The sequence below is a fragment of the Temnothorax longispinosus genome, chromosome 5, assembly GCF_030848805.1.
Source record: "Temnothorax longispinosus isolate EJ_2023e chromosome 5, Tlon_JGU_v1, whole genome shotgun sequence".
In the NCBI taxonomy this organism is placed as follows: Eukaryota; Metazoa; Arthropoda; class Insecta; order Hymenoptera; family Formicidae; genus Temnothorax; species Temnothorax longispinosus.
This window is the reverse complement of record NC_092362.1, coordinates 18,874,403-18,894,744: the sequence shown is the minus strand read 5'-3', so window position 1 is coordinate 18,894,744 and position 20,342 is coordinate 18,874,403. Positions and strand designations below refer to the sequence as shown.

General features: G+C 34.2%; 1 protein-coding gene across 3 annotated transcripts in view; it reads left to right on the top strand.

Annotated features, from left to right (window-relative positions):
- Positions 1-20,342, top strand: part of LOC139813881 (protein couch potato) — an 89,962-nt gene that overhangs the window by 51,678 nt on the left and 17,942 nt on the right. The window contains exons 5-8 of one of the 3 annotated variants that reach the window (XM_071779698.1): positions 729-870; positions 10,719-10,846; positions 14,389-14,597; positions 19,819-20,023. In XM_071779698.1, the coding sequence (XP_071635799.1) occupies positions 729-870; positions 10,719-10,846; positions 14,389-14,597; positions 19,819-20,023 (684 nt within the window). Of the gene's footprint in view, positions 1-728; positions 871-10,718; positions 10,853-14,388; positions 14,598-19,818; positions 20,024-20,342 lie in introns of all 3 variants that reach the window. The other 2 variants (XM_071779697.1, XM_071779699.1) reach the window with 2 other exon arrangements.

Here is a 20,342-nt window from a genome sequence, read left to right as displayed (position 1 = left end):
TGAAACGAATTATTTTGACTAAATATCCGGATGACGATTTATGGAATATCGATTCTCTAACGTTCGCATTTTCGTAAACATCAATCTGACTTACTTTCGTGTTAAATTTACGGTACAAAATGAACAATGTCAGTGAAGTATATTGAAGGAAAATAACTCACTGCAAAATACGTGATCGATGTCATTAGAGTGGATAGCGTGATCTGTCTATATTTCTGTGGACATAATTATTGTGTTAATAAGAATAAAATTACAAGTATTTGCCTGAGAAATACCATTACATTTGTCGGAAAAAAATACTTTTCGCATATGTTATATAAATGTATATTAATAAAATATAAAGATTTATACTACATAAAATGGCAAATATTTTTTATGCCATGAATATGTTAATTTTCATTAAAAAACAGATATATAATACACATAAAACTGTCTTTTATCTTTAAAAGATAATTTACAACTCTTTGCCTTTCAACCAAAGGATCAGTTTTAAGAAGTTGTTGTGAAAAGAAACACAATATGCCTAGAAAAAACATGCAAGATCCTTTAAAAGCATAATTTTATTTTCTGATGGAAGATTAACCCGACACGCTAGTGACGAAAGTAGGGCTCTCCACTATCGCTCTCTTCTCTAAATTTTTTTTCTTTCTCTCATCTTTGCCTTACTACACTACCACCATCCATCCACGTGTGCTCCCGATTTACTAATTTAGGGAATCTATTTGCAGCAGGGGGTTAGATTCGATCCTGATATGCCACAAACCATACGTTTGGAATTTGCAAAAAGTAACACAAAGGTTAGCAAACCCAAGCAACCAGCCGCTGCAGCAGCCACCTCGCACCCTGCTCTGATGCACCCTTTAACGGGACGTAAGTATGCACCGCCACTCGTTCACTTGCTGGATACGTCTCACTTACTATTTCTCACCCACTGCACCGACTACAAAGTGTCCCACTTCCTGTTGTCACTCGGCTGTTTTTTTTTTTTCAAAAGGATTTTTTTTACATACGTACGTACTCCCTCCCCCGCCCCCTTCACCAGCCACCGCAACGGGATCTGAGATCTCGTCGTCGAGAATCGTACGACAACTGATCGAAGTACGAAGGGGTTTCTCGCGGCAAACCTTCGCGATTAATATCATTTTGCAACGTAAGGTGTGTACACACGAATATATACAGGTAATGTACACGCGGTATGCGGTTACAATGGCGCTTACGTTGCGCAAATTATCGTGCTTATTACGGCGCAGATCGGCGATAACAATATCTGTGTCGAGTATAGATAATCTCCGATTTCCGTGGTGACTATACACTGCGAATCCGCAATCTGTCTAAAGTCAACGCGCTGTTATTTTCTCAAACAACATTAGACCGAGGTTCTTTGTTCTTATGATGTGTTACTCCAATTCAGATTTGTTTATTTATCTGCCTATCTATCTTCATTTATACTTATTTAAGTTTTAAATTCTTAAATCTCTCTGAAAAGTCTAGGTTTTTTACGTCTTGTATTTTATATAAATTTTATATTTACACACAGATATAAACATTAATTATTTCGTATTATTTTGTTTTACTATTTATCATATATTTATAACATATTTTATAAATGCATTTATTACATATATCTATATTGTAAAACGCGCATTTAATAAGCAAAATATTTTATTCTCATTTAAATCTCTCTTTGTTAAAAAATTCAGCCCATACGAATAAAATTGATTTATTTTTAAAATTATTTAATTCGACTAAAATAAAATAAGCAATTCTTTTTAGATGCCAGATGCTTTTATTTTGGTCTGTACAAAATCAATTTTAATAAATAATATTTTGTAAATAATATTAATTTTGTAAAAATATATTTGTGCCTGCGTACTTTTATCGTTGTTGGATGGTTGTGTCTAATTCGTGTGGGCATGCGTTTTTTTAAGGTATCCTGGGTATAAATCATGTGCGCGTTATTGACATCAAAAGCTATAATATTAAGAACATTTGTAAGAAGTCATCCGTCCATGTGCATTGCGCGGTGCAGATGGGTGGAAAATATGAAGATAATTTATTATAATAACAAATGGCACAATTTATTTATTAAATATGAATTGGAATTATATAAATCTCTCATGCTCTTTTTATATTTTTAGGATATTTTATATGTAAAAAATATCTGAAATAATATAAAATAAAATTTATTCGGTAATAATTATTATTTGTAATTAAATATTATAAGCAAGTAAAATTCGTGGTCGAAGGATTAAAAATTGTGGGAAAAATTTAAAAATTATAATTGACATAATTGATACTACGTAATTGATTTACGTACACTTACGTGGGATTATTCCGAGCGATACTAAAACAGCTTAATGGCAAATGCAACGTGATCTTGCTAATGCAAGTGTGGAAAATATGTATATAGGTATTTTGTATAAAAATGTCATGGACAGAAAGAAAGGCGATCACGAATGGTCAAGTCAGGCGGTATACATATATATATCACGTATCGATCACAGGTAATGGAACGAGAGGGGCAGAATAAAGTTGAATAAATCTCGAAGGTCTGCACGTTTATACGGGCTACGTGCGCGTTTTGCGCACGCAATAAATATGTATTTGTGTCACATTGCGGAAACAGACTTGCCGGACGGACGTAAAGCGCATCAGTTTCCGAAGAAACAGTGACTGTGATAAATTTTGCTGTTGCGGGCGCTGTTTGATTTTTGTATAGAATATAAGATCGTCTTTATTTCCATAATATCCGAACGCATCATCCGCCTAGCGGTGATTTATTACCCGTGTCAGTGACGAATGAACTCGAGCTGCTGTTATAATGGTCTTTGTGATATAATAAGGTTGAGGGATTTTAGCATATTAGTAGATTGTTTTAAATATAAAATGAGACAATTATGTTTAGAAAATATTTCTAAGTCCTCATTGTGTCACTAACTTATCAATTATGCATTGATAAAATAATTTGTAACCTTTCTTAATTCTTCTCAAAATACTCTTTCCATGTTAAGTTGATTATTAAATCGTTTAAGTCTTAATGAAAGATTACAGAGAGAAATACATAAAAGTTATTTATATTATTGTAGGGCCATTTGGATAATAATGTCTCTTGAGCAATTTTCTAACGTGGGGAATTTGGCAAATGTTTTGCGATGTAGGAAGGCGAATCGATTATTTAATTGTCTAAACATCAGTAGTACCAACGGTACTATCCTCCTCGACTGGAACCAGCCGTTAATGGCGTTCTTAATATCGCGTAAATAGACCACATCCAGCAGCGTCGGGAAATTTCGCGGAATAATTTCGTTTTAGGTGGTAGCAATTTCGTACGATGACCCAATTTCGCCGCGCCGCACGCCAAGCCACGTCAATAAGACATAATCGAACTGCTAAACGTAGCGTCGACGAGATTATCTTTATAGATACCGGAGAAATCGAAGAAATAAAATTATTGAAATAATTAATGAATTTTCGCCACGTTCAATAATTTTTAGTTTGCGGCATTAAATTACGGCATATTATTGATCATTTTTAATAGACAATTTTAGCAAATTACAAATTAAAATATGTTTGTTAATTTGTGAGATAATTATTTTAAATTTTGTAATTATCTGACATGTTATATACATATAGTTATATTGTTATATGTATATGTTTTACCATGGAACTGACATTTTTTCTGACGAATATAGATTAGATTTTTTTTAAATGAATTAGATTTGATGAGAATTATAATTGTGAAGACGTTTAACATTAAAAATGAGGAAATATTGATTTTTGCTGGGTAGATACACGATATATAGATTTCTGAGAATATAAGAGTTATATATATACATGCTTTCTAGGTTGATAAATTTTGGAATTTGTTGCCAACACTTTCCAATCTCGTGGAATTATGTTTGACGAAACTTCCCTCTTCCCATGTTTCGGGAAATAAAGCCTCGGCTTTGAGTTTATCTGAAGTAATTCGTTGCTTTTAAATCGAATTTAAATGTAAACAATATCTTGGAATAAATTTAGGTATAGTAGCAGCATACCGGTGAATTAATCTTTAACGCGAAGAATCCGATTTTGAAAACAATAATACAAGTTACGGTAAAAATATAATTCTGACGTAGGTACATTCGATTTCATTCATAGTTATAGATGACATAAAAAAATTTTGGATCCTCCTTTTTAGATTCTCCACAAATTGAAACGGAGAAAGTATTATAATAAAAGCGTTTTATATTACTATGTTCATAAACTGTTTTATTTCTTAGAATATATAGGGATATGTTTAGATCAATGGTACAACAGTAACTTGGCACAGATTTCGTAATGACTTCAGTTACCATTCACTTTGCGCGGAATGCTCGTATCGATGATTAAATGTGACTCATATACGGGAAGTTTCTGCACTTTGATCATGCAAAAGCGACGAGAGAAAAAAATACAAACGCATGCCAGCTTTTTGTGGCGATTCTCAACTCTTATATTTGCATAAGCGTTTTCTAACAGTGGTTTTAGAGCGATTACAATTGCAAATACTTCACTTACAGAATTATTTTGCGTGTATATTTAGTCGCACTGTATATTATGTACGCACTGTTATATGATCTTTTTACTCTTATATTTTTAGAGAAATGTAACATATTTACTTAAATTAGAAAATATAATAAATAACAAGTATATAATTCTGAATTAATTATGAATAAATTTTATTTTAATAAAATTTGTATTTAAACTTTATTTTTAACTAAAGACGTACAATGTACAGGTTTATAATTATTAACAATGTTTGCTTTCAATACTTTTGTCGAGGAAAAATCGATAAAAAATCGAAGAATCTGTTATTAAAGTATAATGCGATAGAGGTGTTGTAGGAAACTTCGTAAAGATTCTTCAGGGACCCTGTTCATCGCCGAAGTTTAGAACAAATTTTCAGTTGAGAGACACTGGCTTCTTGCATATCAAAAGTTACGTGAGACGCGCGCGGGCTCAATAAAATTTATGATCGCCACCTAAACTGTTTGCTGGTGAATTATGGAGGAGAATAGTCGTAAGGAATAATCAGGTTAAATTGTATCTACACGACTGTTGGTGGTCGTTAATATCCGACGTTTTGTTGAATAGCCGCACGAACGGCTTTCGTATTTTTCTACGTAAAGTGCAATTAACGGACAAATTACAGAGTATCTAAAAATACCGATATATTTTTCAATGATTACAATTTTATTAGATGCAGAGTAACCACATTTTTCTTCTTGTCTTCTCCTTTTCTACTTCTCTTAGATAAATTATTATCTAATATCTTTCACAATTGCGAAGTTTTAATATTGTTTCAGTTTCAATAATGTTCGTTGGAGAGATTACGATCGTGCAGTATAAAATACGACATCAACGAAATTAATGCAATAAATTGTCGTACTTGTTGTATTAAAGACCCAAGATTTGCGCGGCGTGGAAGACGCGCACGTTGATTGTACGCTCTGAAATTCATGGTCCATTTAACCGAGTTTTCCACGTTTGACCGTGCGTGCTCAGACATATTATGCATTATCTACGCGTGGAGGAATGCAGCCTGCATTTTCCCGCTAGAAAATGGTATGCTCGGTTGGCTTTTCGCACGCTGCATGCCGGAGCCCCCGCGCAATGTCGGCGCGATGTCGGTGGAGCCGCACCGCAATAGCGTTAGCGTTAACATAGATCCGCGCATATGTGCGTTATATTGAGTTCCATACGCGACGCCAAGAAGGTGTTGCAAGTATATAGGTTCGTGCGAAAGGCCACGCGCGTTGTTCACGTATAGTTCGCGAGGGTTGCGTGTGTCACAAATGACGGCCTTATGAATCGATATAGAAATTGCGCGTTCTTTTAAAAAGGACTGCTCTTTCGTAGAAAATTTTTCCCCATCGGATACATACCTCATTTCTTATTCGCATATGAATGCGACACGTGCTCGAGAATAATTATCGACGTCTGTAAGTCCTACCTTTTCCGTGATCGACGACAATAAACAATTGCATCTAGCCGCGCCGGGAATTCTCATAATTGTATATTTGTTATATACGTTAATGCTCTTTTGAAATGGGTATAAATGTAGTTCTGAGAATCGTCCTACATGGAAACTGAGTCGGAGTTGATTTATATCGGATAATTCACTCAAGTTATTTATTTTGCGGAGTATATGGTTTATACCGCTGTTAGCATTACGAAGTTAATAACAAATATTTAAACAAGTTATTTATAGACTGATGTAAAATCTTATTTGCGTTTTCATTTTATTGTGCATTGAGTTTGCTAATTTCTTATTGTAAACATAGCGTTAACCTCGATATATTGATTTGAATAATGAGATATAAAGAAAAACAGATCACACGATATATAATCAGCGATACAGCTGATGCATTGAGCAATAAATAACACGAGAGACATATATAATACATATACTTTCAATATAAAACACATAAATATGAACACGATAATCAAGTGCGAGAGCGATATATTTATAAATTATAACAGACACTTAATATTTTACATCTCTCTCTTATTTAATTTCTCTCTTATCGCTGTTATGTTATAGCAATTAAGAGTTTAATTTTTATATACAGATATAAATATTAACGCTGCAAGTTATTAATGACAAAATTTACGGATAGAAAAGAAAAGAATCTCCAATTTATTATTGCAATTATTAATTGAATGAGAAATATGTAAATACAATTCACATAAATTCTAAATACTGAAAGATACACATTAACTGCAAAAATAACAAGTAAAATTTTTGCACAATATGAAAACGGTGTAATGAGCTTTGTAAGATATATTCCTAAGGTTCGGATTAATCACTCGGTTATAACGCCTCGCGAAGAAGAAACGCATTGTGCAAATAAATCTCCACTGTGCAATGATACGAGGTCACTCTATGAACACGCGAGAGGTGTTAAATGAAATGTTTCGCCGTAACTTTTATCAACAAGTGCATTGCAGAATTGGATCACTTCGAAGGAAGGCAATAAGACTGAAGAACGCAAGTCATCAAAATTATAAATCTATCATAATGAATGTGAACAAGCTATTCTTACAATTGTATGTTCAAATTGCATTATTATGAGAGAACTTATGATCAAAACTCAAATAATATCGTTTATGAATTAATTAAAAATATGTTATGCAGTTTATATATGTAAATGTCTAATCAAGTTTTTTAAACGATCAATTAATATCTCATTATTCGATATATACAATATCTTTGTTATTATCAGTTTCATGGAGTGCAATTTAGGAATTAATGCGGGGAACGGGATATGATTTTTCATGAATATGTTTAATTGCGTAATAAAGTCTTTATAGTTAAATAAATTGGAAGGCAATGTGTTGCCTTCCAATTTATTGGATTCACTTGTCGTTTGTCGGAATAAATGGAAAAAAAATAAAAAAAAGTCTGATCGTCGACAATGGTGAAAGCTCTCTCCCTACCTAGACGGTACGCGTTTACTCGAGCCTGTGTGCTTCACCATGCGAATCGGAGGTCAGCCTAGAATCAATAAAGTGCACAGTCCTGGCAGGGACTAAAACACACCACCGAATGGCAGACATATATACACGTAAGGGCTTATATGCAGTGGCTTCTGTTGGCGAACAATCGCATTTTAATGAAAATAAAGCTTCTTTGCTCGAGGAAAGGGGGGGGAGGGGAGATATAAATCTCAGGAGATTTCATGGGATTTACAATAGTTGCTCAACTTTTAGAAAATTAAATTGCTGCATTTCTCTTGTTACATAAAAATGTTGGCTTGCAAAAGGAAACAATACGATCTTTGCGTTGCGGATACAATTAGTTTCCATGTATATACAATAGTATCATATTTTCCATGTATTTAGAATAGTAACATCTTTTAACACAAATTAGAAATTAACTTGTAACAAAGATGTCCAAGAAGAGAGAGAGGAAGGAAAGAATTTTGATTAATTGGAACGTTTTGGTCAAAAATATTTTGTGACCCAATTATGCGGCTTTTCACAATTAAAGTTCTGATTATTTATCTTTTATTTTTGTTTGTGCTTAAAATTTTTCACGAATAAATCGTTGATTAACCGATGATTTAATTGGGAATTATATAATTATATTAAAAATATAAAAAATGATAAGTTACAATTTAATTTTTATTACCTATTTATAATTCAGGTTAACGTATAATTACAATTGACATGGAAATATTGAAAAATGCTATTAAAAATGATTTCGGTAAATTCAATTATGGAATTAAATTACAATTATACGAAGAGAGAACCTTTGAATTATGTATTGCTATACATTATTTATTGTACGGATTGTTGAGATACGTTATTTCAACGATAAATCTTAGCTTAGTTGCAGACGTATTGATACATTAATATTTTCAAGATAAAAATACATCTATGCAAGATTGTAGTTGGCTTGTCATCGAAAGAAATAGATCATATGCTGTCTAGTTGATCGCACGGACATATGCAAGTGAGTGACGCAAGATTTTCGCGATGCTCGATCGCGATGCGTGGCGTATGAAAGAGCGTTTTGTTATACATTTGCCTCTGTGGCTCCGACAATTCATACAAGTAAAAAAATTGCGGAGTAATTGCGCGTTCGTGACGAAACGCGACAGAAAAGGCGCAGTTTCACATAGACGCAAACTTCGTGTTGACTCGTCGCTACTGTTTTTTTTTCTTACAAATTTCACATTTGTAATAGCAATCACGTATGCGAGTGCCAACAAAAAGAGGAGAAAATAGCTAAAAAGAATAGTCTGCAAGAATTCGCCAGCTTTTTTTTATCGTTTGACTCTCTCCATGACGGAGAAAAGTCGTGTATTTAGGTAGCGCCATTAAGCTGACACAACAAAAATCGCTCGGAAATTAGAATTAAATAACTAGAGGCTGAAATGTTTCGAGGAAGATAAACAATGTAAATATTATATGAATTGCGTAACGAGATCAGTGTCGCGAACGAAGTTGTAAATGAAGGTTCGCCGGCGCGGCGGCGAGTCGCTGAGAAGACGCTCGGTTTACCATTGTCACTGGCTCGTAACGCCTAATCATAAGTCCCTCTCCAGCGATTTACCGGCTTCCAAGAAGACCATTTTTTTCATGTCGTGCCGTCGGCGATTACGCTCGATGGCGCACTGTACTCTGCCATTACACCGCGAATAATCTGCGTCGTGGTGCTCCTTGGAGTGGCAATATTTGCGACATAAAGTTTCTAAATTTTACTTAAGCGGTAAATGAATTTTTACTAATTATTTATAAATAAGTTTATTATATTTGTTCATAAATGAAAAACAAATAAATAAAAATAAAACATTACAAGAAGAAATACAAGTTTTTACATATAGCAAAATAAATGGTTGAAATTTTTTGTAATTTAAATAGCTCTGCTACGTTAATTTATTTATTTTAAATAAAAAATATAAAAATGTATTTTTAAAGAATATATTTTCACGTAATCATTAAAGGATAAGAAATAATTATTTTACTATAGCTCATATCGATTAATTCAATATATAAAATTGTGGTATTTATTAATTATATAATATCTATTGATGTATAGTAATTTATCTTTTATAATTACCATTTGCGATATCCTAGTTGTAAAAGATAATCTTTAATACGTCTGAGCTTTTATCGATCTTTTTTTAATCTCATTGTCCAACTTTCGAAAATCCCTGTACCGTAATTATCGTTTCTATCTTCGTACGTCTTCGTAACTAAAGCAAAGAAAAGAAATCATGAATTGGACGTTATTGATTGCGTAATCACTAGTAAAATGTTGATTGAATTGCGTCCACTTTCCTTCGACCACGAGCAAATGGTGTAATGTTTTATCGTTTTTTTGCGTCAGATACATATCTAATCTCGATCGCGAATAGGACAAAATAATTTTGCGTTTTATTATAAAAAGTGCATTGAGTATCTCGACGATTACAATGCTAATAATCTGCGCAGCAAATTGCCACGACCTTTCGGTGCGTTTCACCTCGAACCCGATACATTTTATGCGATATTTAAATAACTTGTTTTGACCGCGAGTAACACGGTTCTGTGACCTGTTAATAATGCATATCATTAGTTTTGCTATAGCAAAGACTAATAGGCAGCTTTTACGTAAAAAGCAGTGTATGCTGGTAAATGAAGAAATAGATCAATTTAAAAACAAATTTTTTATAAGAAGGAATGTAATAATGTTTCATGTATAAAAATAATGTGTAGCAAAACTTTACATGAAAGCTGCCCAAAAATATTGAAAGATTGATATAAATAATTATATATTGAACAGGATATCTACTGTATGTGTATGTGTATGTAAAGATATCTACTGTGATATAAGCAAAATTTTAACCTTCCGATATATTTCTATTTCTAATAGAGTTTCTAAACATTTTTTTCACTTTTGTATTAAAAAATTTTAATTACAAATAATTTTATTAATTTTGTTAAAAGACACTTACACACACACACAAATATAGTCAACATTTCATAAATTTTTTTCTGCTAATACCTGTTACTTTTATGTTGGAAAATGTCAGTGCATTTAATTAAAATATATTTATGATATATTCGATATGAAAAAGATAAAAATTTATCTCTGGCCAGTATTAGTAGATATCCTGACGAGCAAGAACGTGCGTGAAACGCGGTTCGCAACCGCGCATTTAATTACTCAGGGGAGCGACTCTATCTAATCCTGTGCTCTATTGCAGACCTAGGGAGTCCATTCTTCCCCGGTGGTCCTGAATTGTGGCATCATCCATTGGCGTATTCTACAGCCGGCGAATTACCGGGCACGCTGCAACATGCGACGCTGGTGCACCCGGCGTTACATCCTCAGGTCCCCGTACGTTCCTATCTTTGACTATCTGCAGACAAAGCTCTGGAGCCGCCGACGAGCGCCCCGATGCACGTTAGTGATACATGATCGTTATACTCGATTACTCTTACATGGTAACAAGGAGATTCATGAGGGTTCAAGGACCGAAAATGCTTTCGATCATGACTACCTTGAGCCCTCGACTCCTGGATTCTTTAGATTCTTGGGTGTTGAATTTTTTAGCGTTTTAATTCTTCGGTCTCTTTTTAAACGCTTTAAATCCTCGAATTTCTTAGATTTTCGCGTAGACCTTTAGGTTTGTAAACCTTTAAATTTTTAGATTTTTGGAGAAAAAATATTTATTAAATATTTAGATTATTGCTTTAAAGGTTTTTATGCGAACTATGTATATAGGGTGCTTTATCATTATCGCATCTTGAATAATCAGTTTTAATAATTAATTTGATTTTTCGATGAATTTGAAGTAGACTTTTCCATCTTTAATCTTTATCTTTGTAATACATTTTTAAATTATAAAATTTTCAAAATAAACTTAAATGAAGATAAAATTCTGCTCTTTGCATGTTTAAAATTTCCCAATGTTATTTATTATTAATAGCCTATAATTTGAAATCTGTGTATTTGAGAAAAGATCGGTTGCAATTAGAGCAGAAAGCTCATCGTTAAAAATTGATGCGGTGATGATACCTGACTCTGTATAAACATTACATAAAACCAAAATAGCTTAACCGTAATGAATAATACTATGCGAATTATTATAAATAACATTTTTTTCCGTACACGCGTGTAATATCAGTCAGCATATTCGAATGTTATGCTTTATATCGTCACAAAATCGATAGCGCAACTTGTCGTCGCACTGCGTGTCCTCACGTATTATGCAGAAACGTGCAGCCGTGTGGGTATATGTCACGCTAGCTTCGAATCGCGGAGTTTCGAAGTTATTGCGATGTCTCCGTAGTTTGTCGCGACATGGATTAATTATGGTCGCCGTAGACGTTAATAAATCCATGGCTTACTTTTTCTCCAGTCTACCCGCATCGTACATACTTTCCGCCGTTTTAATTTTACAAGCTGGGGAATAGTATTCAAAACTTGGGGACATTATATGTTGATGATATCTACGGTTCGGGCTTATTTCATAGTTATTAATGAAGATAGATGATGAGTAAGGTACAACCATAAATAACTCCGATAAGCCACATGTTAGGTAATTAGCAGCATCTAATCTAAGGGTATATGGAAAGTTAAATGAAGAGATATGTAAAGACATAGAAATAGGGGTATATATACATTTTCCATATCAAAGTCTTCGTTATTTTTGGAATTTATCTTTCGTTTGAATATTTTAAAATCTGATGTAAGATTGAAAAGAGACACTGTTCTTCTATAATACGGCTTTTGATACGACTAAAAATTTGTATCTATTATCTAATGAATACTTCAGAGAAAAGATTAATATTCAATGAAGCTCGAAGCTCGAAGAATCGGAAAGATTGTTCAGCGCGAGTATACCTTCAATTTTCTTTAAGATATTGGCGATGCCAATCCGGTGGTACCAATCCACGACTTTATTGATTTTTAATATCGCATAAGTCTGTGCCAGGTTCACGTGGATATCTGTCACGCATTAATGCCGACCCGTAACTTGCTCGTGAAACACACCTCTACCGATTTCTATGAAGACAAATAGCGGGACGATATATAGTCACGAATGTGGACGAACGTGATACAATCTCTACTTTATCGATCGCATTGCGTATGATATTATGAGTTGCTTTTTATACTGTAATAAAAGATCAATATTATTTCGTTACGTGCCACAGCAAATTATGGATTAATCGAGAATGCGAGGATAAAGAATCGTGATACAATGTTATTGTGAATATATCTCGATACTCAGTGTTGAAAATTTATAAATTTTGAGAGAAATAGACAGCTGAATTTTTTAATACTATTAATTGACATCCCGACATTTCTGGATTTCATATAAATAAATAGCATTGCTCAAAATTATATTTGCTTGAATTTTGTGACTTTTTGAACTCTTATATTTTTAGGAGTGATAGGTAGATAATTTTATATTTAAATAATCGAATACTTCGGGAGACATTTTATTATTGGATTATATTCTTGGGGGTTATTGTTTCATATAGTTAAGTTCTTAAATCTATAAATCATTCCTGCATCGTTCAATCTTAAAATTTCTAATACTTAAGATTCTATAAGTTTGTGATTCTTCCTTCTTGTTTAATACTGATGCCGTTACAGAAGAAACTTCGCAAAAATCGTAAAAGTATACTGTTTTGTAAAATATAAACTAAATTCTTAAAAATAGTTTTACACGAGAAAAGTCAGATATATGAAACTGTTATTTTATGGCAGGATATCGATTTAGCAAAAGGATTATGTTGAGAAAGCTTTTGGAAGTAATGGAAATCAATTTTTTACAACTCACATACACACGTCAAATCTCGAACATAAAATATCTTTGTTACAAAAATTGAGAGCACTGCCGATATTCTTTGAATTTATCCGCACGGGAGAGAAAATCTGTTGCATTGAACGTTTGATAAATCGAAGGCTCTCGAGCCCGGACTGCCGCGCTATTATTTCCTTTTTCCCCGTACGCATCTTGCCTTTAACGGAAGTAAAAAGGAAGCGAATCTCGAGATATCCACTTGAGGAATAACGAACCGAGAACCTGGTAGCAATAACGTCGGAACTTATTAAGTTGAATATCTTCTGCGATCCAACTCGATTAAATGCATTTTCGAACGACTTGACGAAACCGAGAATCGTTGGCGAGATTTATCATCGCTTTGATAAGTTAATAACGATACTCAATGCAAATGATTCAGAATCATTTCTTTCATGTTGATATATTTTACAGACATATTTGTATATGTATGTATTAGATGAGAAATCTGCTGTGTTTCCTTGCGTTATATAATTCATTTCGATGCGATTGATTAGTCATATATCAATCATTATTTTAAATTTATCAATAAAAAGTATTGTGCCGGTAAAAATAACTTTGCTCTCAAGAGATGAAAAAAAAGTGCTTTGATCTGTGATTAGAAGTAATATGAGTTGACTATTTTGCATAGCAATTTGCAACATACAATTTAAGACCATTATTACAAAAAAGGTTTAATGTGGGCTTATAATTAACGCGAATATGTTCACGCAAGAAAAATGTTTAGAAGACATACTTAAATTCCAAAGGTTAGACCATACACATTGAAATTTCTCTTAGATTCTAATTCTTTGGATACCTGTTCGTTTTTCGCAATATTTTCGCGAATGGTACGCGCTGTTTCCTTCGATCGAGGAAGTATGTTCCCTATGTCGGGACGACCTTTAGACTTCAGTTTTTTTGCTGTCTGAAAAGGTGTAATTTTTTTGTTGAAGGGACAAATAGTAGGGCTGAGAAAGACAGGGCGGATTGACGCAAACGCGTCGATCTGTGCGAGCAAACCGACTACTCATGGCCGAGCGGAGCGAGTTGAGTGTATGACGGAATTATTTATATTTTCCAGGCGCCTATGTCCCTGCCGCATCCTACGACGTTGACGTCGATACACGCGTCGCTGCCTCATTTTTTACCGTCGCCGGCACTGGCGTCACCGGTCGGATCACCCTCATCACAGCCGAACATAGCCGTCAGCAATGCGCAGTGCTCCACCCTCTTCGTGGCAAACCTGGGCCAGTTCGTGTCCGAGCATGAGCTAAAGGACATCTTCAGCAGGTCAGACATCTTACCCGTTTGCTTTTTATTTTCTTTAATCCATAGCCGTATGCGAGCGAATCGCATATGCTCGCTTATCGGTTGCGCTCGCTTATCGATTTATTATATTTATATATTCTATGGCAACCACATGTGTGTGATTATTGATTATCGCGATCCTATATAAGGACAGTTTTTAAAATGCATCAAGGTGCATTATTGCCGTGTGGCGAAGGTGTAGGCGTCGCGAGATAAATTTATAAAAATAGTACACCAGACAAAAGTTCCAGTGAAATATCTCAATTATACACAGTGATGAAATTAAATGTGTCTTATTATTATATACATATATTAAGACTTTTAACGGGATCTCAATTTACAGGCTGCAATACATAAAATGACATATAAAATGTTATTTAAAGACCGCGTTCATTACAATAGATAATTTATTTTATTTTAACGCAAAATGTCAGAAGACACAAATATTAATCATAATTACAATGATAACGAAGATAATAGATTGCTCGAAAGAACAAAGTCATGTTTATATGATGTGCATATGCTGGTAGTAAATGCGCGCCAATTGCGATACGGGTACCGATACACGTGGGTCTTATCAGTGCACCACGTGGTGGCGATATCACTATGTCGTGGTGTGTTCGAAACATTTGCTATTCTCGATGAATGAGCAACGGGAATACGGCGGCAAAAGCATTTCTGATATCTATGAATAAATTTTAGAATTGTTATACTTTTTAGTTTTCAATTTTTGAATAAAAAATTTTCGGATTTTTTAATATTTTATCTCTTCGACCTTTAGATTATTTTATCTAGTCGGAATCTTTAATAGGAAGATAAAAAAATCTCTCGATTCTTGGATCTTTGACTTATGAATTCTAGACTCGTTAAATCTGTAATGAATCTAACAATTAGATTTGTTAATACATCTATACTTAAATAAAAAAAATCCTGTAATTACAACAATTTTTAAATTAAAACCAAACTTACGTGAATAAATACCAGATAAACTGAAGATCGGTAGTTTTGTGTTTAAAGAAGTACTTTGTTGTGTGCATTGTTAATGATTTACGTCGTCATATAGTTATATAACTTTAGCAAGGATGTATGCGTCCAAGGATTTCTTGCGTTGGACAAGAAACGCCGATAGAGATCGCGAGCATAGCGTCAAAAGCGTATAATATATGCAATCCTTATCGTTCCTGACGCTTGAAAAATTTGCAATATACTTATTATTAATTATTACATTATTGTTCTGATTGGCATATATCACAGGACGGGAACTTTCGGGTCATAAAGAATGTAAAACGCAAAATCGTAATTAAACATGGTGACCCGCTAATTGCGGACGGAGATATTCGCAATTAGACTGCTCGCTTAAGTGTCAGCTATCCAACAAGCGGTAAAGTTAAAATATGTTATCCGGCCGGGCATTACACAGTTGCGCTCGTGTAATAAATTATTTTCATGTACCCCGCCATGCGGAACCTTCCCACGATCCTGAGCACGCCTCCAGTACGTCGTGAATCATTGAGTCGAGAATTACGAACTCTTTCGATATGTTCTACGCTAAATCGGTTAAACCGCGGTTAATATCCGCCGTTTCGTACATACATAAGTTTCTACGTAGGAATAGGAAAAACTGTGAGATCTGGTAAAAAGACATTTATTTATCTTTGATTAATGCTGCGAACCTCGATCACGTATTTGCAGTCGCGGGATTATAATAATTGCCGGTAACAAGAGAAAGTTACGTGAATTAATTTTTGTACGTTGCACTGCGAAATTATATGAAACTGCTAGAATACTTGGATACTTTTTGTTTAACAGAATATTTGGAGTAGTTGTTTTGGTAATTCTGATATCGATTACTATGGTGGTTATTTAAAAAAGCAGGAAAAAAGAGAGACGAAGTTTAATAGTTGCATTGGAAAAAATTACGAGATATGATATATTTCATATTTTTATACAGTTCATAATTTGTACATTATAAACTCAGAAATTCAAGGATTTAAATATTAACAGTGTAAAATTAGTAAAATTATATTTATCCAACTTCTAAAAATATATAATTACAGAAAGAGAAGATATTTATATATATAGGGTCGGGTACGAAAGTAATGCTTCCTAATTTTTTCTTTCAAATCTGACGCCATAGAAAATTTTGCGTTTGACTGAGTTGTTACTTGAAGTCTCTAGTTGCACTATGTTGAGTGGTGTTGCGATCATTTACGTGAGTGTGTCACACGAGCAGTTCGAACTGGTGTTATGTTTCAGATATGCATAACAGACAAGGACGGTGGTCGAATTTCTTATCGTGGAAGAAGTGAGTTCCAATGGCTGCGTTCAGCGGAGAAAGCAGTTCAATGAGCGCTCAATGATTCTTTATTACAATTGGTTTCTACACTTGGATCCAGGGAAGAACTAAAGGCAAGATTCAATCATTTAAAAAAATCACTGATCGCTCGTTGAGTTGCCCTTTCTGCTCAACGCAGCCATTGAAATTCATTCGCGTCTCAGAAATGTTTATGATATAACATCATTTCTGAAATGCGAATGGATTTCAATAGGACTCACTTCTTCCACGGTAAGAAATTCAATTACCGCCCTTGTCTATTAAACATATCTGAAACACACATTAGTTTGAACTGTTCGTGTGACACACTAACGTAACTGGCCACTCAACCACTCAACATAGTACAACTAGAGATTTCAAGTATCAATTCAGTGAAACGCAAAATTTTCTATGGCGTCAGATTCAAAAGAAAAAAATTAGGAGGCATTATTTTCGATCCGTACGTATATTGTATATATGTATATATATAATATAATTTATTTGGAAATTTATGCACAAATATATTCGTTGATTCGAGAGAAAAATAACAATTTACAAATCAAATAATTCTTTTCGATAGTTATAATTCTTTCGATGATAAAAGTGTTTAAGTAAAAACTAAAATATATATATATTTTATTTAGTTGAAGATAATTCAATAGCAAGAATCTAGAAGAAAATGTTTTGACTTTTTTTCCGCGCGATTGCCGAATAATATACACATATACATATTAGCTATTATGTCGATAAACCTTAAATATATCAATTGTGTTTTGTTAAGGAAAGCATATTGTATAAAAAAAATTTATCAAATTTATATTATTATTTAAATGATACTACCACAATTTACAATATCTAAGTTCTTTTTATCTTTCCTGTATGTTTATCAAAAAAAAAATCATACTATTTATTTATTTAAACACTACTTATTCTTATTATAATAATACTTACTTTTCAAACATTAGTTATAGAATTTGCAGTTAATCGATATTCGAAATAGAAAATTCTCACAAGATATTAAGAATCGCTAGTACAACAATTTCATTGACACACAGTGTACGAATAGCGATCCAGAAGACGCGATCTACTCTTTCGAGTTTCGCCGTTGACGGAAGTCTGCGTGCGACTGTCTCGTAAGTTCCGCCGTCAATAGAGAAGCTCTTCCTCCCCCCGTATAATTAGCCCGCGAAATCTCATTATCCCGCAAACCCCAGAGTTCTGCAGTATGAATTCGTAAGTGAGTGCCTGAGTTAATTACACGCGTTTGCACGTGCGAGAGGCGCGCTGCGCATTCTGCAATTTTCGGTAGCTCACAGGAGTATTCGACGGAATTTCGTCGTCGACGACGTGAATACATTGCGCTCGTCGCATGTAATTCATCCGTTGTTCTTGCACGGGTAATTATTTCGCGTTAATAAGCTTGAGAAAAAGCACATTTGTCGAAGACAAAAAAGACAAAAGAATTTTGCAATCTTGCGCAAATATTTTGGATTATAGAATGTGCATAGGGTTATTTAAAAATATTTTTTCTATGTAAGATTTAATTTCTTTTTCTTTCTATAAAATATGAAATCTAGCACGTTTCAGAAACCCGAATCTTAATTAATCGTTATATAATTACTGAAATATTTATTAATTTTAAATTTTGAAAAATCTCAGGAAGCGCAAACACCTTTCTCTAATTTTTTTTCTTAAAAATAGGTTTTAAATTAATTAAAGAATATATCAAAAAGGGAAGATATTTAATATCGACTCTAGAATTATACAAGTCTCTGGATCCATGAATTTGTGAGTTTATATGTGCGTTCTCGTAGATTTTTGTGCATTAATCCGTTTGTAGATCTTCAAATTTATTAGAGTTCGGGTTTATATTTATTTAGTTTATTCTGGTTGAGATTTGTAAACAAGCAAATTAAATCGATGACCATAGTAATCGAAAGATAACAAACAACCGACAAAACATCAAGTATATCTCCACCTAAATTTAATCGTCGTGCCAAGGGCGCGATGATAATCGAAATTGTGCAAGTCCGTCGTGAACGCTGAAAGCTTTGTACTAACAGCACCGCCTCCAAACATCACTGACATCCGCTAATCATTTGCCACCGTCGTAGATTGTAGGCATATAGGACGCACCTGTACTAGTACCCGTACCATGCGACCAGTGCCGTTTACTAATTGTCGGTGTGCTGAACGGGTTTGCACGGAGGGTAATGTCCCTATATCGCGAACATAATCGGCTAATCGCGGATTTGCGAATGCACTGTGAACCTAATACCTAACGATTAAAATGGAAGGAACAATATATATGGTGTAAAATAGAAAGAAAAATATAAAAATTTTACTATAACAATCTCATTGTTTGTTATAAAATGAACAGTATAACAATGAGTGATAATTACGAGAATCTATTTTACATAGATATGCTTCTGTTTATAATTTTTCAAATATTTGATCACATTTTTAAAAATAATTTCAATTATTTCTGCGATATTTCTTATATTTAAGAAAGATTTTGCAAAATAATAATTGTACAGATTACTTTATTATTTAATTTTAATAATTTTCTCTTTTTACATACAATTAATGCATTGTATGTATGTAATTATCTCTATACATGTTAAATTCCCCCAAAATAATTTGCGCACATACATGCTAAGGTAAATAATTCACAGCATTTAACGATCTAAATTCGATCCTGAGTTTGTGTCGCATCCCCTCCGTGTAATCACCCCATGTCGGCACCGCCTGACACCATCGACACCATTAATGACAACCAAGCAGTAACCAAGACCCCCGCCAAAACCCTTCTAAACTTCCCCTTTACCAAAGTACTGTCTTTACGACTAACTAGAGCACGTATTGTACGCTTCTCTTATTTGTGCACAGTTTTCCTGGTTTCTCCCGGCTTCGTATGCACACGAAGGGAGGCTCGCCAGTGGCCTTTGTCGAATATCAAGACGTTCGCTACGCGGCCCAGGCGATGGCCACTCTCCAAGGATCCTTTCTCCTCTCCTCCGACCGGGGAGCGATACGAATCGAATATGCAAAGTCAAAAATGGCCGAGGTGGGCTTTACAAATCTCTGGATCGAAGTAGGTTTCACTTTATGCTACGATAGACCGCTGCAAAGGACGCGGGGGGGCGGCTCTATTTGAAATAGGCGAGCTTTCGTATAAGGTATTCGCGAGCTCGAAACCCTCGGTGTTTATTCTCGTGGTATAATTCATAAGGCGAAGATGGTCTTCGAGAGATCCGAGAAAGATCTTAGCACGCGCGAGGATTTTAGCGAGGGCGTTTCTCGCGCACTTTGCACATGCTGAGAGCCTCGACGAGAGTATTTGTTGCGGTCAAGCCTGGAGCTTGCGTACCTTCGAATACCCAGCGGTCTCGCTTATGCGCCCAAGTCCTTAA